The 22,365-nt window shown below is 43.8% G+C and overlaps 2 protein-coding genes across 3 annotated transcripts in view; one reads left to right on the top strand and one right to left on the bottom strand.

Annotated features, from left to right (window-relative positions):
- SLC10A1 (solute carrier family 10 member 1) overlaps positions 1-22,365 on the bottom strand; it is a 322,488-nt gene that overhangs the window by 148,027 nt on the left and 152,096 nt on the right.
- Positions 3,923-22,365, top strand: part of PLEKHD1 (pleckstrin homology and coiled-coil domain containing D1) — a 33,839-nt gene continuing 15,396 nt past the window's right edge. For both annotated transcript variants that reach the window (XR_014566295.1, XM_083747388.1), the window contains exons 1-4: positions 3,923-4,869; positions 19,275-19,368; positions 20,280-20,369; positions 22,077-22,153. Coding sequence is in view for 1 of the 2 variants with exons in the window: in XM_083747388.1 (XP_083603514.1) it covers positions 4,721-4,869; positions 19,275-19,368; positions 20,280-20,369; positions 22,077-22,153 (410 nt within the window). In the remaining variant the exon portion in view is untranslated. The remainder of the gene's footprint in view (positions 4,870-19,274; positions 19,369-20,279; positions 20,370-22,076; positions 22,154-22,365) is intronic.

Here is a 22,365-nt window from a genome sequence, read left to right as displayed (position 1 = left end):
CCTTTTAATTTTGCCTGACCGTAATGCATCTTAACACAGTTGTAAAAGCCTCCCCCGCACTTGGCTTCCTTTCCTGCAGTTAACTTTGCATCCACAAGGTGGAGTACATGGAAAAGAGAAGGTAGGAGTTGGGGGTGGTTTTGGTCTTGCCATTGCTACATTTGCAGAAGCTAATAAGGTGCATTGCAGGATCTTGGGATTTCTTTGCCGTGAGACCTTTAAACTCATCCTTTCCCAACTGCAATGTTGAATATGGCCTTATCTCTCCATGCAACCCTACAGATGAGTTTATAGAGCATAGCTACCCTTACTCACATGCTAAGTAGACTACTGCTATATTTACTTTAGGACTGAAAATAGAGCCATTGCTCACCTTGTAGGGGGAATGTTTGGAGCTTTGAAACATTTTAAAGAGAGCCTGGCCCCAGTGGGCAACAAAGCAGATAAGAAAAGAGGCTGCAGTAAGACAATACATTTTATTGAATTAAAATGCTATGAATTTGCCCCACCAGCCAGCAAAAACATCAATTTTAGCACCATTTTCAAAATGTGTTCAGACTTAGGATGCCTCCAGGCCGTCACGAGGCATTCAAACACCTGCCAGAACTTTAGGTTTGCTCTGTTCCCCTTGTGCAACAAATCTGCTTTTAGAAAGAAGGAGACTTTTTGAAGTTGGGAAAGTGAAAGGGAAATGCATTTAAAAGTCTGGGGCGCACATCTGAGAAGCAAATAGGGCAACTTCTCAATAAAGAGCAGAGGTAACCTAACCTCCACAAAAGCTTTGTGCAAGCAAATCGGGATGCTTGTTCAACAAACAGGTCATCTGGAGGGAGCCCTGAGACCCTGAGCCTTGAAGCCCTTGAAGGGGGTGGAATACGAAGAGGAGCTGCTGAGGCAGTGGTGTAGCGTGGGTTGTCAGCACCCGGGGCAAGGCAAGTAATTTGCGCCCCCTAACCCGTGGATTTTAGCACTCAAGTCTCTTCCACTAGATTAGCGCCCCCCCAGATGTTGCGCCCAGTGCGGCTGGCCCCCCCTGCACCCCCCACGCTACACCACTGCACTGAGGGTCTGTATTCATGCTCTTTCATACTGGTAATACATTGTATTTATTTACTTACGATATTTCTATACTACTTTATTCATATCTCTAAGCAGCGTAAATAAAAAAATCCACTGAAAATTAATTGGCAAGGGATGCATGAATCTGTCAATTTCAGTTTCTCTCAGTTTTCCCAATCTTAAATTCCAGTTCTACGCATTTCCACAGCAATCTGTGGTTTTCTTTTTTTAAAAAAACAGCTCATGAGAATGCACCAGGCTTTTAGTCTAAAGTTCCTGATAAGCAAATTTTTGTATGCAGTTTCGATGAATATACCAATTTTTGCAAGTGATTCCCCCCAATATTCATTTTTGACTGGCATTTTCACTAATAAACACATTTGTATGCACACTTTCCGTTAGTTTTTAAAAAATATTTTTATTGGTTTTTAGCTTACAAAATTATAAAATGTACCTCACAATTTATCACAGATACATTCTTATTTGGACTTCCATCAGCACCTCTGATAATCCTTCGTCTTAATCACTTCTTATGCCTTTCTTAACTTAATATTGCCATTAAATCTTTTAACATATCATCTCTCTTTTTCCATTTTTACAATATTTTTAATATTACTCCTCACAGAACTTCTTGCAAACCTACAAACGTTTGCACACTTTCCATTAGTAAATGTATTGGAGGAGGGCATGTTTCAAAGAACATGTGTGTTTCAGTTCATATATTGGTCTGAATAATGCAAATTAGGTCATTTCATTGCATCTTTGTAATGCAAACAAAAACAAATCCCTTTCCCAAACTGGACGTATCTTAAGAGATCCAAATGGGTCTGGTAGAAAGAGTGGTGTCTCTCTAAGCTAAGCTGAGTCTAATGTATTTTTAATTATGCTCCATTATGGATGGACCCAAGTATGATGGTACAGTGTACTTGGCACAATGCCTAATCTTGTTCTGCCCATGTTTAACAGCATGGTTTTTTGTTCCATGGTGAGCAAGGATATGCCACATTAATTGTAATAACTTTGGTTCTGCCCGGAAGGCTTGAGTCAGGTCTTCCAGTTATAACCCGAGGGAAGGCTACACATTAACCTTCAAACTTGTTAGCAAGCATGGCAAGACTGGCCACCTGCAGGGTTCTGACTTTTATGGCTTTTTTGTTGAATAACCTTCCTGGCTTTTGAATGTAGCTCTGCTGTTCCCCCGCCTCTTTCATTTCAGGCTCTTAAAATTTAACAGGGCTGTGGGCTGAGCAAGAGTCATCAGAGTTGCTATTACCAAAGTAGGACCAGCTGAGTAGTGCTTTATTCTCGCCCACTTGGAAGACCTGAGCTCCTGGGGATTGATTTGGATGCATAAGTCTGTAGCTACAGTACAGCTCACAATGGGGGTGGGTTGTGTGTTTGAGGATTAAAAAGAAAAGAACCAAGCGATAAAATAGTACAGATTTTTCAGGCCAGTTTATCCTCCACAGGCTAAGTGTATCAAGGTTCTGCACATCTTTGGACCCGGCCATTATGGTCAATTATTGCCTAGTCTCAAATCTTCCATTCTTGGGCAAGGTGATTGAGGGGGTGGTCGCTGAACAACTCCAGGCACATTTTGAGGCTGTGGACCATTTGGATCTCTTACAGTCAGGATTCAGGCCCCATCGTGGAACTGAAACCGTATTGGTCGTGCTTAGTGATGATCTCTGGTAGGCTAGGGACAGAGGTGAAAGCTGCTTCCTAGTTCTGCGGGATCTCTCAGTGGCCTTTGATGCCATTGACCATGACATCCTTCTGGACCATCTAGAGGAACTGGGAGCTGAGGGCACTGTTATACAGTGGATCCGCTCTTTCCTTCTGGGCTGTGTCCAGAAAGTGGTGTTGGGGGTGAGTGTTTTGGACCCCTGATCACTCACTTGTGGAGTACCTCAGGGCTCTGTTCTCTCCCCCCAAAAAACAACCATCCACAAAGCTATAGTCTGGCTACTTTTTCATTGTCTTACAGGAGGCTGAAATGGTTTTGTGTCCAGAACAGTAGACCTGGTTTGCACACAAAATTTGGCAAAGTGCAAATTTTAGCTATGCTTTGGTTTTCCTTTGGGGGCAGGGAGCGTGGATTTGATCAAATCAGCTTTAATTGCAAACTGAATTGAATTTCTCTCACAACCCTGGTTTCTACACACACACACACACACACACACACACACCCCCCTCCTTCTCTTCACGCTAAATCCAGACAAGCAAGCAAGATGATCAAGATTCAAGGGCAAATTCCAGACAGGCAAAGACATTTGAAGGGGTGTGGAGCACGGCTAATGAGGGATGTGACCTGAGAGTGTCATGGGGGCCAGATGGAGAGGCCCGGAGGGCCACATTCAGCACACAGTCTGAGGTACCCTACCCCTGATGCCTGAAATCATACCCTGGGGTGTGTGAGGGAAGGCAGGCTCAGAGCTGGCTCTCAACAATGTGAATGGCGAGGCTGATGTGGTTTCTAGAATCAGATACTTGGATGTGAACAAGATGTAATAACTTGCCTTTCTCTTTCTCTCTGAACGATGTTGGTTACATGATTTCCTGGGATTGCTAAAGGGGAGCATAAATGACTTTCTGCTATTAGGTTCACACAATTCATCAATGGCATGTTTAGTGAAGGAATCGTGATGTTAGCCTGAACAAAGTCAAAAACAGCACTGGGGGAACATGAGGCTTTTATTCCCCTTTAACAGCTCTGGACAATCTTTTGTTGTTGTTTAGTCGTTTAGTCGTGTCCGACTCTTCGTGGCCCCATGGACCAGAGCACGCCAGGCACTTCTGTCTTCCACTGCCTCCTGCAGTTTAGTCAAACTCATGCTGGTAGCTTCGAGAACACTGTCCAACCAATCTTTACCATTCCCCATATAATCAATCTCCCATCACCGCACAGTACAACTGCCAAAGCAGAAAGCATATTCTTTCCTGCTTCCCCCCTTCTTCTGAATGCTGGGAAGTTCTGGGAAGCTATTATAGGGTACATTTCTCTCTCTGCAGTTAAGAAAACTAGAGGATTAATAGGTTTTTTTAAAAAAATAAAAATAAAATAATAGTCTGCTTATGCAGTTAAAAGATTGAACAGGCACTACAGAGGCACAGAAGCAAGCCTGGCTTCTGTTTAGGGATCTTGTTGTCCAGCAGGACACTTGTGTATACCTTTGTATACATAGTGAGAAATAAATCCACTCACCCTGTGTCTTCAGGACAGAAGCAGATGCATGCTAAGTATTAATGTGCTCCGGCCTCTGCTGCAGTGGGCATTTTGCCAGCGTCTCATGCACATGCAGAGTTTGGCCTGCTGCGCGATGTTTGGAGCGTTCATTCTGCCTCGCTTGTTTTCAGGCTGGTCTGGAATGTTGACTCACTCCATCTCTCCGGCACATCGGGAAGCGGGCACATGGCGCGAGGAAGCTCTCATCATCACTGCATCAGGGAGACAGGTATTGACTGAGCACTGAGCAGTCCAGATATTGATTCCAAGCACAGCCTCAGCCTCTCTAGTGTGTGTGTGTCTGTCTGTGTGTGTGTGTTTCTCCCACCGGGGCAGCTGGTTACGTCCTTCTGGTTCATTGCATTTAATCGGATTCCCTGAGCTGCAGAGCAGAGGCAGAGAATCAGCTCAAAAATCCATCTCCCTCCCTCGACAATGTTCACTTCAAAATCCAACACGGTGTCTCCTTCGCCATCGATGGAACCTGCCGATTCAGATGCCTTGGATATCAGCACCAAAGTGCAGCTGTATGGAGTGCTCTGGAAGAGACCCTTTGGGAGACCCTCAGCCAAGTGGTCCAGGAGGTAAGTGTTTGGAAAGAGCTGCCGTTGCAATGAAAAGGCTCCCTGGGGAGATGGGGGCGGTGGGGGACGACAATAGAGTTTGTGCTGGAGGGGGAGAGCCAGAAAATCGAGGGAAGTCACTGAGGGACACTCAAGCCAGGCATGAAAAACCATTCCATGACCAAGCAGATGGGTTCAAGAGTTGAGGGGAGAGCTCAGCAAGTATGCTAAGGTTGTGTTTGACACAGTGTTGTAAGAGATCACCTGCAGCTTCATAGCATCTGTAGGCTAGCAGGTATGTGTAGTGGCATTTGCCCTCCTTGGAGACTGGCATGGTGTCTCTGTCTGCTGCCCTCTGTGCCCCAGGGAAAGAAAATTGGAGCTAGCATTGGGCTAGCTTTAAGAAAGAATATGTGTGGCCTTTTGAAGTTCACAGAACACTTGGGTTTGGGGGACCAGGAATTCTTTTCTGGGTAACTGGTTGCATGTCCTGAAGGCAGGACATGGGGCAAGTATGACAGGGAGGAGTTGTGAGTGATGTCGCAGGTACTATCCAATAGGGATCTGTAACTTTCAGCCATGTTCGCGTTTGCTCTCACAATTGCCACGCTAGCTGGAGAAGGTTGTGGTTTGAGCTGAGAATGTGTGATGTCCCCATAACGCAGACACTTTTCCTTTACAAAAAAAGACATCAGAATGTCTACAAAAAGTGGAGGGGGTTGTGTAGGCGTTTTGCCCATTTTGGATGGGATCTGAGCATCAGTGGTTCTGTGAAATGAGTATTTTGAGACGCCCATGACAATTTCTTAGGATACCAAATGTGCCCCTGGACCTAGTAATATCGTGGGCCCCCATCTTAGGCCCAGATGGAACTTGCTCCTGAGTAAATGGGGTATAGTAGGAGTGCTGTGGGGACCTAGTGATGTATTATGAGTCATGTGGAACCGGTCCTGCTTCTACCTGATGGATAAATCTGGGTAAGGGATTTGACTACAAATACTCATACATAATTTAAGAAATTGTGTCACCATCACAGTAAAGTACCTTCATTAGGAAAAGACTACTCTCAGCGACTTTCCCCCCCTTCTTCCTGTCGTCTTTCCTTTTGTTTCATAAGTTCAGCATGACACTAGTTTTGTTAATCTGTTACGAGAAGAAAATGACAGCCAAGGTGCTTTGTGTTTACAAGCAAGTCCTATTTAAAATTCCAGAGTCATGGCGTTTCTGAAAGGAGCCAAGGACTGGTGGTTTATCCCCTGTGAGAGAGAACGCTGAAGGGCAAAAGATTCCTTCACAGTTGGCAGAAAGTTCTCTCCGATGCTCATTTCCTCCAAACTAAATTGCTTACATGCAACTCCGGCCTCAGAGCGTAATTATTAATGCAGCAGTTTTATTGCTGGAAGTGGTCACTTTTAGCAGGTAGCGTTACTCAAATACATATATGCATCTAAGCTGTAAGAATCAGGGGGTGCTAGTTGTGGGACAGGCATGGGGAACTTGTAGGTCTTTCCTAGATCTTTCTTAAGATGTCAGGAATGAAACAGGAGATTTTTTGCTTGCCAGGCATGTGCTCCAAATTTGGGAGGTTTTTTTGGGGGGGGAGGAGGGAGTAACATCCTCCTGTAATGAAGGAACAACCACAGGAACCTGTCTTGTTCATCTAACCTAACACTGCCTACTCTGACTGGCAGTGGCTCTCCTACCTGAAGATGCTGAGCAAGAGATTTTCCCCATTCTAAATCCTTTCCCAAAGTTCCTTTCTGACATACAGCATCCCACCCCACCCCTAGTTTGGTTAACAGCCCTTTTCACTGTTTTGATCTAACCCCGTGGCTGCTTTTGGACATATCTCCAGCATCACATGACTGCTCCAGCCCTGAGTCATCATCATTTGTCACAGACTCATAGACTTTTAGAGTTGGAAGGGACCTCGAGGGTCATCTACACTCCAACCCAACCCCCCGCAATGCAGGAATTACAACGAAAGCATCCATGACAGATGGCCATCCAACCTTGGCTTAAAAACCTCCAGTGAAAGAGAGCTCACAACCTCTCAAGGGAGTCCGTTCCACTGCCCAACAGTGTCCAAGGCCACTAAGATGAGCTTCAGACCTCAACAGAGAAATTAAGCTGAGTGTTTCATATCCCAACCCAATACTCAGCAGCCACAATACTGGACCACCTCCTGGCAAGGTCTTCTGCCCATAGTGTAGCTGGTACAAAGGGAAGGACGGGTTAGGTTAATCCAAGGGAACGCAAGGGACTCTTTCTGCTAACATAGCTGGTCTCTCTGGTGCATGTGTGACCCCACCCTCCTCTCTTGTACTTTCCTTATAAATCCCTACCACCACCCTGAATTAAGGCTTTAATGGCAAGAGAAGTTGGCACTGAAGAAGAATCTAACCAGGATCATCTACATGCATACTCTATTTGAACAGGACCACCATAGAAGAGTCCTTCTCCTTTGAAGCTATCCTTTGTTTGCAATGCTGTGTGTTCCAAGCCCAGTTTAGAGATAAAGACCATGACAGAATGGCCGCCTAAGATAGGCTTTCAGTCTGATCCAGTGGGTGGTATTTTCCGCCCCATTTATTGATGAAAAATGGTTGCAAGAAATGCTGGTGAAATTTTTGGCACAACTGTACTGCCCATTCCTAACAGCAGTATGTATTTGAATAGAACTTAACCATGATACATAAATATAGGGAATAACTCTGTCATTTAGAAGCCTCATGACAATAATGGTATGTTGTTTGTTAACTTTGCTGCCTTAAATGTGTATTCTGAAGTTGACCTCCTTTGTAAAGTTTTATTTTGAAATCTTTAAGATAACATTTTAGTTCCCTGTTGCTTTGAACGTATACTGTACTTTATATTTGACTTTCTTCAGTAATGTTTTATTTGGGGTTGTTTTATTTGATGTAGGTTTATATATGATATATAATGATAATGATAATGATAATATAGAGGAAGCAAGTTTTTAAAAAGCTCCTCATCGTTTCACTGTCACCTGCCCAGGAACATTTTTGGACCCATCTGTGACCCGCACTTTGAGAAGCACTGCACTATACTAAGGTTCCAAAGCCATATAAGAGTCATGATTAATCAGGGGAAATATCTGGACAAATTTTAGTTAACAATTCAGGGTGGTCAGACAGAAAACTGCAGTTAACAAACAGGAACACAGCACAAACCTTATCCACTCCTCCACACCAAATGTCTGTTGCCTGACCTATTTAAATGGCTTTGGAAGTCATCCTGGCTTCGGTTGATGGGAGTTGTAGTCCAGCACATCTGGAGGGTAGCCGGTTGGGGAAGCCTGTCTTAGCCTTCCAGGTGTCACATGCATCCCACTGAGCAGTTTCAAAACTGAACCGCCCTGCAGGCTGTCTTGTTCCACTTTTACTGGAATATCCCCAGAGGAGGAAAGATCACCCCAACATCAATTAGTTGCTATACTTAGTTCCTGGAGCTATTCCAAAAAAAGCATTGTGGGCTCCAAGACCCAACAATGATGTTATAATCTGTGGGGAATACTTAACACAGCCCTTTTATGTTTTCAAAACGCGCTTATGAATATTACCTAACTAATCTCATTGACTGTGTGTATTAGGAACAAAACATTTATGGGTGGAAAACAGGCTTTTGTGGAGTTGATCCCACAATCTGGCTCTTTTTCTTTTTTTCATATAAGCAGTCTCAGACATACCAGGTGTGTGTACAGAAAAAACATATTGTGTGAGTCAGCAGTTTGTGAAGGTAGTTCTCTGGAAAGAACACATGAGGCAGAATCAGTGCCTGAATATGATAATGGACTGGATGTCAGTAAAAACAAAAACACACCTTAGAATCCAGAAAAGCTGGAGATAGTGTTAGTAACTGGCTCACCTGTCCAGGTGTGTGGAGTTCAACCTGTTCTGAAGGGGGTTACACTCTCCCTAAAGCAGGAGTGTGGAGCCTTCCACCTTTGGGCAATCAACATAATAAACACTCCTGAACATTATGTCCTCCGGCTAGAATTAGCAACACTGTGATAGTGGGAGCTTATACAGTTGTCACCTGAACCCTAAGATTTCTTTTGACTTCATTAATGTGAGTACTATACTCCCCTGCCATGAACAGTTTTTGTCTTTTTTGTTGTTGTTGTTTTAAATAAGGATGCTTCATCAATTTCTGGATATCTTCTGTACTGAATCCTCTAAAAGGCAGCAGAGACAACACTTATCTCTAGCTGTGGCGCTAACCTCCACAACACTTAAGTTCAGAGAATAGAGATGCCCTCAGATGATTTTTCCTCTCAAAGAGGGCTTGGTTCCAGTATTGGTGCTGTGAGGTGCTTTTTGCTGTCCTGCACCTGATGTCAGGCAATTGGCATTGGGATAAGGATAAGTATTGGCATAAAGTATAAGGATAATTGTCAGAGTTGCCTCCAGGTCCCAGCTCACAGAGGACCAACGCTAGTCAGTAATAACGTATAAAAGTCTTTATTGAAGATTAGTTTCCATTTCTAAACCGCAGCGTGCAACTCTACGTCTTAGAGCTTAGATCGGCGAAGCTCCATCTGAGTCTCCGCCTCTTAGACACCAGTTTAAGACTCTAGCCTTACTCCACCTCTTCCGTTGTTCTTTCCTCCTCTGGGTCCTTCTGCCCCCTGGGGTTTCCTCCTTTCTGGACTCTTCTTTTTTTTATAATATTTTTATTAATTTTAGGAAATACAGAAAAAAGAATAAAGGATAGTTATAAGAAAATAGAATAGAAGAATAACAAATTTCCATGTTCTTTTTCCATCAATTCTAAAGGACTTCCCCACATCCTCCAAACCCTGCGTTCTCTGTCATATAAAACATCAGCAATTTGTTAACTTATTTCAAAACTTATTGTATCTTCCATTTTATCATGTTCCCTGATTTCAATTTTACTATAACCCAATTCTTGTATGCTTTGTATTAAACACAATAAAGTTGTTTCATTATTTTACCTCTAAATTCTTGTGTCTTAATTTTCATTTCATTAACTTACATTTGCTGAAGCTAGAGTTTCCTAAAAGGTGCATTTTTTTTTAACATTCATACAGCTTATAGTGTTTTTTCAAATAGTCCTTAAACTTTTTCCAGTCCTCCTCAATTGTTTCTTCTCCCAAGTCTCGGATTCTGCCAGTCATTTCAGCCAATTCCATATAGTCCATCAACTGTGATTGCCATTCCTCCAGCGTGGGTAAATCTTGTGTCTTCCAATATTTTGCAATCAGGATCCTTGCTGCTGTGGTAGCGTACATGAAAAAGGTTCTGTCCTTCTTAAGCACTCTCTGGTCCACCATGCCCAGAAGGAAGGCCTCTGGTTTCTTAGGTAAGGTAAATCTCAGTACCTTTTTTAGTTCATTATGGATCATTTCCCAGAAGGCCTTCACTTTCGGGCAGGTCCACCAGAGATGAAAGAATGTCCCTTCCGCCTCTCTACATTTCCAACATTTATTGTCAGACAGATGGTATATCTTAGCTAGCTTGACTGGGGTCATGTACCACCGGTATACCATTTTCATAATATTTTCCTTCAAGGCAGTGCATGCCGTAAATTTCAAACCGGTGTTCCATAACCTTTCCCAGTCTACAAACATAATGTTGTGCCCCACATCCTGCGCCCATTTTATCATGGCGGATTTGACTGTCTCATCCTGTGTATTCCACTTAAGCAGCAAGTTATACATTCTCGAAAGTAATTTATTTTTTGGCTCTAACAATTCAGTCTCTAGTTTCGATTTTTCCACCTGGAATCCAACCTTTTTATCTATTTTAAAGACCTCCTGAATTTGCGCATAGTGCAGCCAATCTCGCACCTTAGTTTTCAGTTTTTCCAAGCTCAGCAACCTCCAATTGACTCCAATTTTTTCAATTATTTCCCAATATTTAGGCCAATGGGCCTCCATGTTAAGTCTCTTACGTGCCTTGGCCTCCACCGGTGAGAGCCACCTCGGAGTCTTACTCTCCAATAAGTCTTTATATTTTGTCCAGACCATCAAAATTGCTCTTCTGACAATATGATTTTTAAACAATTTGTGCACTTTAACCTTGTCATACCACAAATATGCATGCCACCCAAACGCATTGTCAAACCCTTCCAGATCTAGGACGTCAGTGTTCTCCAATAAAATCCAATCTTTCAACCAGCAGAAGGCTGCAGATTCATAATATAACCTCAAGTCTGGCAGGGCAAATCCCCCTCTTTCTTTCGCATCAGTTAATATTTTAAACTTTATTCGGGGCTTTTTGCCCTGCCAAACAAACTTAGAAATATCCTTCTGCCACTTTCCAAAACATTCCACCTTGTCCACGATCTGTAGGGCCTGAAACAAAAATAACATTTTCGGCAATACATTCATCTTTACAGCAGCTATTCGGCCTAACAAGGAAAGTTTCAATCTTGACCATGTTTCCAAATCTCTTTTGATTTCTGACCAACATTTCTCATAGTTATCTTTAAACAAATTCAAATTTTTGGAGGTCAGATACACCCCTAGGTATTTTACTTTTTTAACCACATTCAGCTCCGTTTCTTTAGAGAACTCATCTGTTTCTGTGACTGTCAAATTTTTTGCTAAAACCTTGGTTTTTTGCTTATTTAACTTAAACCCCGCCACCCGACCAAAGTCAGAAATTAATTCTAACACTCTTTTAGTACTGGAGACTGGTTCCTGTAATGTTAATACCAAGTCGTCTGCAAATGCTTTCAATTTATATTGTTTCACTCCGACCTCGATTCCTTGGACCAACCGGTCCTTTCTAATCATGTTTAGCAACACCTCCAGAACTGAGATGAACAATAGGGGGGATAGGGGGCACCCCTGACGTGTCCCTTTTTCAATTTTAAACTCCTCTGTCGCCACATTGTTTACTATCAATTTAGCTTTTTGTTCTGTATAGATTGCTTCTATACCATTTTCAAACCCCCGCCCCACTCCCATCCCTTCCAAATTTTTCTTCATGAACATCCAAGAAATATTATCAAAGGCCTTCTCTGCATCAATAAAAATTAAGGCCGCTCTAGTGTTAAGATTTGTTTGTAGAAGTTCCAAAATGTCAATAATGTTTCTTGTGTTGTCAAACAAATGCCTACCAGGGAGAAAGCCAGCCTGGTCCTTATGGATCACTTCATTTAATACTTTTTTAAATCTACTTGCCAGAATATCTGCAAAAATTTTGTAATCCACGTTTAGGAGTGAGATGGGGCGGTAATTCTTAAGTTGAGTCTTTTCAGTTTCTAGTTTAGGTATCAATGTGATGAAAGCTTCTTTCCACGTTTCCGGTGCCTTCCTTCCCTCCATAATCTGGTTGCAAACCTCCATCAAGGGTTGTATCAAATAATCCTTTAAAACTTTATAATATTTGGAGGTTAGACCATCAGGGCCTGGAGACTTGCCCAATTGAAGATTCTGAATGGCACTTTCAATTTCTTGCTGTGTGATGTTACAATTCAGGTTTGTTCTCATTTCCAGGGGTATTTTTTGTAATCCATTAGTTTTAAGAAATTGATCCACCTCGGAAGCTTTTTGTGGCCCTTGTGAATAGAGTTCTTTGAAATATCTCTGGAAACACTTTCTAATTTCCTCGGGTTTCTGAACCATTCTCCCTTCAATCTCTAGATTTGTAACTGTGTTAAATCCAGCATAGTCTCATGCAGCTTCCTGAAAAATTCCGATTTTCCCTCATTTGGAGCATATATTCCTAATATCAAAAATTTTTCTCCTTGTGTCTGTATTTCAATCGCCAAAGTTCGGCCATGTTCATCTTTAAATAAGAGTTTCGGTGACAGGCTCTCCTTTGCATATATCACCATTCCTCTTTTCTTAACTTTATCCGAAGAAATAAATTCTTGGCCTAGTCTTTTATTAATTAGCACTTTTCTGTGGAGCCTTGTCACATGTGTTTCTTGTAGGCAGATAACGTCCAATTGTTCCTTTTTCAAAATGTGAAAAACTTTCCTTCTTTTTTCCGGGGAATTTCCGCCATTTATGTTCCAACTGAGAAGCTGCAGAGACATCCTGATTCAATTGACGGGTCCTACAATGGGGTGTCTAAGTTTCCCTCCGATCCCGGAGGAGGTAGTGCTGGTCCAGATCCAGGTGGTATGACTCTTGAAGGTGGTCCCGGTGGTGGTGGAGGCCAAGAAGCTGCAGCTCCTTTTTGCAGGTCCTCCTCGTGGTCGTGTAGGAACTTCTGCTGGTCTTCAGGTGATTTAATTTTTATTTTCCTTCCTTTGTAAGTAAATGAAAGTCCTTGTGGAAACTCCCACCTATAAGGAATTCCATTGTGTCTCAACAATTTAGTCAAGTCTATATAGGTAGTCCTAAGTTCCAAGAGATATTTGGGTATATCTCTGTAAATTTCAGCCCTTTTGCCTTCTATCTCCAAAGATTTCTTGAAATGTAGGCCTAATATCTTATCCCTCTCTTCTCTTGATCTCAGAATAACTAAGCAGTCTCTGGACTTGTCTTTCTTTACAGATTTTCCCAGTCTAAAGGCTGTCACAATTTTAAAGTCCTTTTCTTCCTCAATTCCCCAGAATTTGGAGAACAAAAGTGTCAGAAATCCCTCTAGATTGTCTTTCTCCAGTTCCGGGATAGCCCTTATCCTGAGATTGTTTTCTTTACTTTTCAATTCAACCAATGACAGGTAGGCTTGTTGTTCCCCTACCTGTCTTTTCAGAGGCCTTACTTCCCCTTTAACTTCATCAACCTTTATATTCGCCTGTTCTGCTTTTTGGTTGGCTTCCACAGCTAATTTGTAGTTTTCAGCCGTAGCTCCTTGCAGTTTTTCAATCGCCTGGGTGTGCTGCGAAACCTGTTCAGTTAATCTGCCAATAGAGGATGTAGCTTGGTCAATTTTTGATGTTTGATTGTCCACTTTTTGATTTAAAACTGCCAGTTGTTCCAAAATTTGTTTCAAAACTGTTTCAGATCCTCCAGTTGCCATATCTTCTGTAGCAGGCTGTACAAATTCCACCTCCTGTGCTGTCAGCACAGTTGGGACGGATGATCTACGATGATGAGTTAAAGTTGTTTGCGTAAGTTGCCCAGATTTTTTCTCTTTTTCTTTATCTTTATCTTTAGCTGCTCTTGTTCTCCCTGAGCCGCTCATTCCACACCTGCCTCTGTTCAAGGTCAAATGATCTTTTGTCCCATGAGAAAGACGAGTCCAAAGTATAAACAATTAAACCACAAAAAATTTCAATAAAGTTCAATTCCCAGGCCACTATACTTCCACAGTCCTCTAGGGGGAGTGTTTCAAAATTTCAAAAAAGGAAGGAACTATTTTCTGCCATTGAAGTTCCTATATTCCCCATGTTAAATTTTTGTAATTCCAATGCGCAAAAGGAAGGTTTCCAAAGCTTCCAGTTTCTTTAACTCCAGCCACAAGGTGTCAAAGGAGGTCTCAGCAACAATGTTAAACGTTAATATCTCAGTCCATGCAACAGTTTAAGTCTCTGCTACAATATCGTCAGTTTGACAGCAGTTTGACAGTTCTCTTCTATACACCGGCAGCCCGATGACAGGGTTACCCCTTTTAATTCCGTTTAGCCCAAAAATAGGGGGGCAGTTCCAAAAAGCAAAAGTCCATAAATTTCACAGTTCTTTCCCTTTTCTCCTCAAAGATACACAGTCTATTAATGCACTCTTTCTTCCACTTTTACAGTCCCTTTTAAACACTTCAGCTCGCTTCCGAGCCCTTGCTTTGATCTAATTAGCAGAGTCGGGAGGCGGACTTCCTGTTACTCGCCTCCCGTTTTCAGCCGAATTTCTCCAATTTTGGTAAAAAAATTTAAACCCTTTACTCACGGGTATGTTGCTCCAATTTCGATGTTTTCAGGAAGAAAGGTCGGCGCTCATCAGCAGCAGCAGCGCGGCTTTGCGTCCACGAAAAGAGCGATGAACTCACAGCGCCGCTCCCCCTTTCACGTTCCGGAGCCTCTTACGAGGTTCCTTCTCCGCTTCTGGGGGGGCTCAAGGCGCCCGCCGAGTCCCACGGCCACAGGCTCGCTCTGCCTGCGGTTTTTCTTGATGGGTCTCCGCTTTGCCGTAGCGGACGACCCTTTTTCGCGGAGCCCCTCTTCACAGCGCGAAGAGGACCGCCATTGCTGTTTTGCGCCGCCTCCGGAAGTCCCTTTCTGGACTCTTCTGACGCTGACCCCCCTGAGTCTTGCCCCTCCTTCCTGCGGGCTTTAGGACCTGGCTCCCTATCCGGGCTACCTGCTGTGCCGCTCGCCTGTACATTTGAACTTGGCGCGCGCGCCCAGCCGGTAACTTTCCTCTTGACCGTTTCCCCGCTCTCCGATGGAGGCGTGGCCAGTCCTGACTCATCTTCTCTCGCTGGTGGTGAAAACACTGGTCCCGATGCCTGGGACTCCTCCCCCCCACTGCGCTCTGGTGGGGAAGCTGGTCCTGATTTCCAACTGCTGCTCTGGGAGTCCCCGCTGGCCCCTTCCTTCTGGGGTTTCCCCCTTGGCACCCCCCTTCCCCTGGCCATCGGCGCTCCCTTCTGTGAATCTTCCGATTCGCTGGAGAGGCTCATGGAATCCCTCTGATCACTCTCACCGCCTACGCTCCCTTCGGATTCCTCCCCCTCACTCTCCATTTCCTCCCTCTCCTGTGCCTCTGCTCCTGAGCCCCTGACAATAATAATAATAATAATTTTTATTTATACCCAGCCCTCCCCAGCCAAGGCCGGACTCAGGGCGGCTAACAAGCAATAATAAAAACAAGTTGAATGAATACAACTTAAAAACAAAATTAGAATAAAACATTAAAATATTGAAACATTAAAATATTAAAATGTAGCCTCATCGCAGGAGGAGAAAGGAAAAGAAAAAAGAAAGAGGGGGAGGGAATCAAATTGGCTCCAAGCCAAAGGCCAGGCAGAACAACTCTGTCTTACAGGCCCTGAGAAAAGAAATCAGATCCTGCAGGGCCCTGGTCTCATGCGGCAGAGCGTTCCACCAGACCGGAGCCAGAGTTGAAAAGGCCCTGGCTCTGGTTGAAGCCAATCTAACTTCCTTAGGGCCTGGGACCACTAGGGTGTTGCTATTTATGGACCTTGAGGTTCTCTGTGGGGCATACCGGGAGAGGTGGTCCCGTAGGTACGAGGGTCCTAGGCCGTGAAGGGCTTTAAAGGTCAAAAGCAGCACCTTAAATCTGACCCTGTACTCCACCGGGAGCCAGTGCAGCTGAAAAAGCACTGGGTGAATACGCTCCCATGGCAGAGACCCCGTGAAGAGCCTCGCTGCAGCATTCTGCACCCACTGGAGTTTCTGGGACAGCTTCAAGGGCAGCCCCGCGTAGAGCGAATTACAGTAGTCAAGCCTGGAGGTGACCGTCGCATGGATCACTGTGGCCAGGTCGGGGCGGGAAAGTTAAGGGACCAACAGCTTGATGCGGTGAAGGTGGGAAAATGTCGCCTTGGCTGTTGCTGTAAGGATAAATGTGGCTGTACTTTTAATGGATACCTCCCATGTCTAATTTAGGAGGTTGGGCTCAAGCAGGATGGAGGACTAGAATAGGAAAGCAATTCCACACAAATGCCCTTTGAATGACCACACCTGATCTCTGTACTTAAGTCTTCTCAAGTATTGTCTTTAAACTTCCTGAAATCCATTTTATTATACCTTTTAAAAATGAAGAGTTTATATTTTTCAGGGAGTAAAAGTGAAATGCTAAAGACCATAATTTCTTCTTGTGATGTGCATTCTAGTGGCCGGGGTTGGGGTGGGGGGGGGGAGATGTCCCACCATGGTCACAGTCGAACAGACTTGTCAGGTTCTTCTAGTGCAGCAAAATAAACAAGTCTGCACAGCATGGGCAACGATCCTTTACCATGCCATCTTTCACTCATGGAAAAGCCACCATCCACCTCCAGCCTTCAGTTCTTCGCTAAGAAAACAAGGTCTTCTGGAAGACCAAATGCAAAGAAATCTTTAACACTAGAAAGCCCTGAGTGTGGCCACAAATGAAGCAACTTTGCTCACTTGACAGAATGGAAGTAAAAAATGGTTCTCCCTCCTCCACCGTCACCACATGCCCTGCTAAGTGGGTTCAAATATTGACAATAACAAAAAAAAGGCAACTGGCTCCTAATGAAGTTGATAATAGATGTTGGTGCCGTGGCTATGGTGTCAGACTAGGACCTGGAAGACCAGGGTTCAAATCCCTGCTTGGCCCTTGGCGCTGTGATCTAAACCACTGAGCCTTTTGTGCTTGCCAATCAGAAGGTTGCTCTGTTCCACCTCCTGCCAACCTAGCAATTCGGAAACACACCAGTGCAAGTAGATAAATAGGTACTGCTGCGGTGGGAAGGTAAATGGTGTTTCCATGCACTCTGGTTTCCGACACGGTGTTCTGTTGCACCAGCAGTGGTTTAGTCATGCTGGCCACATGACCCGGAAAGCTGTCTTTGGACAAACACTGGCTCCCTCGGCCTGAAAGCAAGCTGAGCACCCCATAGTCACTTTTGACTGGACTTGACCATCCAGGGGTCCTTTACCTTTTTACCTTTTTTACCTCACCAATTTGTTGTGAGGGTACTTTGGAGAGGGTGGCCTTGAGTTTCCTGGATGAAAGGTGGGAGTCATTACATATCTCTAGGCGCCAGGCAAAAAACATTTTTCTTCTCCCAGGCCTTTGGTTTATTAAACAATCTATGGCCTTTTAAACTGTGTGTGTGGTGGTTATTATTGTTTGATATCATGTTATGTATTTTTGTGTTTTTATATTGTAAACTGCCCTGTGATCTTTGGATGAAGAGTGGTATAGAAATGAATGAATAAATGAATGAATGAATGAATGAATGAATGAATGAATGAATGAATATAACTAAACTAAATATTAGAGAGTCCCTAGACTAACACTTTGCATTTGAGATGGGGATGCAGAGATTTGCATTTAGCATGCCATTGTTGACGGAAGTGCTTCTGGAGTGATTTACTGAGGAACTGGAGAAAACACCTATCCAAGCAGGAGCTTCTGGGGATGATGAATCAAGAGTCCCTTATTCTGCTTAGACAGAAAGTGTCTTTCCTTTGCCAAGGCTGAGAATTGGAATAGCTCTGAAATATATTAGCAATTAAGGGCAAACCTATCATCTAAAGAAATATTGGGAGCTGCAGACCTCTCAAGCTCCTTTTGTCACTTTGAGAACATTCAAAACAAATCTCCAGCCTGGATAATTACATTTCACTTTAGGCTTCAAATCCCTGGACAATGTCAGTGGGTTCTATATTCAGTTTTTTTAATACTCTGCTAATGTTGCTTTGCTCCTTTCACACATAAGAGCAAACATGGGGGAACAGTGTATCATTCCAGTATTTGCCCTCCTGAGATTCTTAAGCCCTCCGAACTGCAGAGCTAAAACTTAAATGTACAGATAATATTCATAGAACACTCTCACTGCTGGGATGGCTTACAGTAGCAAGGGAATATCCTTCATCCCATTAGAGGGTGAATTTGTAGCCATCTCTTTCGATCTAACTCCTCTGGATTTGCTGGTGAAAACCCCTCCACAAAGATAATCAACATCCACTGGCATGCAGTCAGTCAGTGGACCCTTAGGGGGACTAGACTAGTCCCCTACATGTTAACCTGGTGCCTATTTCCCAAAATCCTGGAAGTTTCTGCCCGGCTTGGAGAGGGAGGCTGGATGCTCATGCACATGTGATGACCCCTCCCCAAAATAGCCCACGCACACCACTACCACCATCCAAGGGTGAAAAATAACCACATTCAGTGATTCAACCAAATCCATCCCCACTTTATAACCCAATGTGTAATATCTCTTGTTTTTCATGAAGTTACGTGTGTGTGTGTGTGTGTGTGTGTGTGTGTGTGTGTGTGTGTGTGTGTAAACCAATACAAATGAACTACTAGCAATAAAAGGCCTTCTCAAATTATCTTCTAACTTGGTGACTCACAATGTAGCAATTTCTAACGAAGGATAAAATTATTTTGAATTATTGTTTTGGCTGATTATGCCAAAATCATCTTCTTTCTGCCACCATTTTATGCCTAGCTCTGCCCCTGTGCCACCATTTTGTGACTAGTGGGCCTCAATAATTTTCAGCCATCTCAGGTGAGTCCTGAGGGTAGAAAATTTGAAAACCTCTATTCTAAACCTTTCAGGTCTGATAGTATCAGGTCAGCCTATTAGTTGGAAGCACAGAGCTGTAAGGGCAGCTACAATACTAGCCAATCAGCACATGTCATTGGAAGGAGAGAGCGTGGTGCACATTGCTAGAGAGATCTGCAGGTCAAACACAAAGTTTGGTAATGTTAGCACTTTCCACAGAATCATGATATAGTCCACCTGCAGTATTGTCATCCATATGAAATTACTGGGGAGTTAAGTGTTTTTATAAAATGTAATATTTCTGTCTTCCTTTCTTTTCAGGTTCTTTATCATCAAGGAGAGTTTTCTGCTTTACTATGCTGAGAATGAAAAGAAGAACTTTGAAAACAATCGCTACTTTAATATCCACCCTAAAGTAAGCAGCATCTGCAAATGCACTCCTCATAGACACCTGGAGCTAGACTCTTGTGTATCTTCTTCATAGAAGATATCCCTGGAAGTACCTAGGTGTGCTAACTGGGCATTAAAAACACGAATGTGTATATTTCTGATTCTTGTCCCTTTTAAATATGAATGAATGGGTATCCAATCATTTCCTCTGTGGGCACTTGAGTGTTGCCTAACTCAGGGGTCAACCGGTGGCACTATGGGAGATCTCAATGATTAAGCTGGGATATGAGGATTCAAGTGGACCCATAGGTACTCTGGACCTTAGTTGTTCAGGGCTTTGTAAATTAATACATGTACATCCTATAGTTGATGTACAGTTTCTCATAATGCACCTTTAAAGAAAAGTCAATGCACATTTTCTCTCAAAGAATTCTGGGCACTGTAGTTTTTTAAGGGTTGCTAGGAAACCACCATGATAGATACCCATTGACCGTAACTCATTTTAAGCTGTAAAGGTAAAGGGACCCCTGACCATTAGGTCCAGTCGTGGCCGACTCTGGGGTTGCGGCGCTCATCTCGCTTTATTGGCCGAGGGAGCCAGTGTACAGCTTCTGGATCATGTGGCCAGCATGACTAAGCTGCTTCTGGCAAACCAGAGCAGCGCACGGAAACACCGTTCACCTTCCCGCCAGAGCGGTACCTATTTATCTACTTGCACTTTAACGTGCTTTCGAACTGCTAGGTTGGCAGGAGCAGGGACCGAGGAACGGGAGCTCACCCCGTCATAGGGATTCGAACCACGACCTTCTGATCGGCAAGTCCTAGGCTCTGTGGTTTAACCCACAGCGCCACCCGCATCCCATTTTAAGCTGTATCATGCTGCAATTCAGTAGAGAGTCACACGAACTAGTCTAAATTTTTGGTGTGTCTCCACAGGGTGTCATACCTCTGGGCGGCTGCATCGTTGAAGCCAAAGAAGAGCCAAACATGCCTTATGCAATGAAAATCTCCCATGAGGACTTCCACGTAAAGACAATTTCTTTTTCCTCCTTAGTTTACAGTATTTTTTAAAGCTGTTGCAAGCTGCCAATTAAGGAATAAGCTGAGTGTGCTGACAGATGAGAAATGAATGTGATTGAAACTGCCACATGCAGGAAGCTGCCTTATCCCGAGTCAGATCGTTAGTCTATCTAGCTCAGTATTGTCTGCACTGATTGGCAGTGACACTCTCAGATTTCAGACAGGGATCCTCCTAGCCTTGCCCAGAGATATTGGGGACTGAACCTGAGACTTTGTGCATGAGGATTAGATGCTCTACCACTGAACTACAGCCCTTCTCCACTATATATTCACGCTGCATATTTCTTATGAGGAATGGAATGACCTCCCAGTTTTGTTTTCTGTAACTGCAGCTTTTCACATAAGGCGCTGTGGTGTCTAAGTAAGGCTGTTTCTAGACAATTATACTAGTTAAACCAGGGGTTACCAGCCTTTCTGGGCTTGTGGCCACCTTTGCAAATTGGCAAAACTGTTATAGACACCGCAACCTGCTATATTGACTGCAACATAGTTGAGCAAAAGATTCCTGCTTTGCCGGCGGTTGGACTAGATGATTCTCCCTTCCAGCTCTACAATTCTGTGATTCTATGAACAGAAGCCTTATTGTAGGAGGAGAGGGAACCCTGTGGACGCCAGGGAAGGCCTCTGTGAGCACCTGTGTACCCACAGACTCCACAGTGGTGATCCCTGGGCTTAATAGTTATTCTCTCTCCCCAGGGACCTCTGAGAATAGTTTGTGAGGGTGACTGGGTATCCCTGGTCTAACTACAATTCCTAGTCAGCTTTACCTACAATGACTGGCAGTGCAGAAACTCCAGGGTTTCAGAGGGGGGTCTTTTCCCAGCTTTACCTGCATTCCCACCAACATTTCTCTGATGAAAATACGTCGGAGAAATACAACCCACGCTTCTTACTGGGCTGCCTCAGCCACTCTGGGCAGCTTCCATCACATATAATAACAAAACAATAAACATTAAAAAAACACAACCCTTCCCTTTAAACGATTGCCTTCAGATGGATCGGGGGTTGGATAACTCCATACCCTCCAACATTTCTCCAATGAAAATAGGGACATTCTAAAGAAAAGTGGGACATTCCGGGATTCAATCAGAAACCGGGGCGGCTTCTCTAAATCAGGGACATCCCTGGAAAATAGGGACATTTGGAGGGTCTGTACCTGGAGATGCTGATGTCTGAACTTGGGGTTTTCTGCATGCAAATCTGATGCTCTACAACTGAGCGACAGCCCTTCTCCCCCCTGTTAAATTAGCATAAAACTGATGTGTCTAGTACAGATATACTCCCTGGACACTTGTCATACGCAAGCAAAGAGGTTCAGGTTGACCTGGGATTTGGGCCAGATCAGACTGAGGCAGCCCCAAATCACCCTGAGACAGATTAGGTCCATTTCACCCACTTTTCATCCAGTCAAAAGTGGATGCAGCCAGGTGTGTGTGTGTGACCTTCCTTTCTTCCCTTGTTGACCACATGCTTAATTACATGACTGGGCAAGGTCCACAATTAGGATTTGGGTGGCCCAAGATCATCCAGGGTTGGATCAGGACCACTCTGAAACACTGGATTAGGCCCCAAATCAGATCAATGGGCCCATGCAACAGCCCTAATATTTTCATACCGCTTCTCTCTTCATAGCCGCTGTGTTTCTCTTTTAAGGGTACCATTGTCCTGGCAGCAGAATCAGAATATGAACAAGCCCAGTGGCTGGAAATGCTACAGGAGTCCGGGAAAGTGTAAGTATCTGAGGAGCTGCTCTGTTAGGCTTGCACTTACTTTAAAGCTACTATTTACCTAAGCTCTGGTTTCATTAATACTCTAATTGTTAGCATTAATACTATCTGCTGCTCTTTGGGGGCTGTATCCCAAAATATATAATTTGTAGTAGTAAAGCCAAGAGGGTAACGGAGATAATGGCAAGAATATGGCCACAGTCAGAAATCTGTGA

This window comes from Podarcis gaigeae (genome assembly GCF_964106915.1).
Source record: "Podarcis gaigeae genome assembly, chromosome: 1".
NCBI lineage: Eukaryota > Metazoa > Chordata > Lepidosauria > Squamata > Lacertidae > Podarcis > Podarcis gaigeae.
Note: the sequence above shows the minus strand (reverse complement) of the source record. Positions and strands in the feature narration are given on the sequence as shown.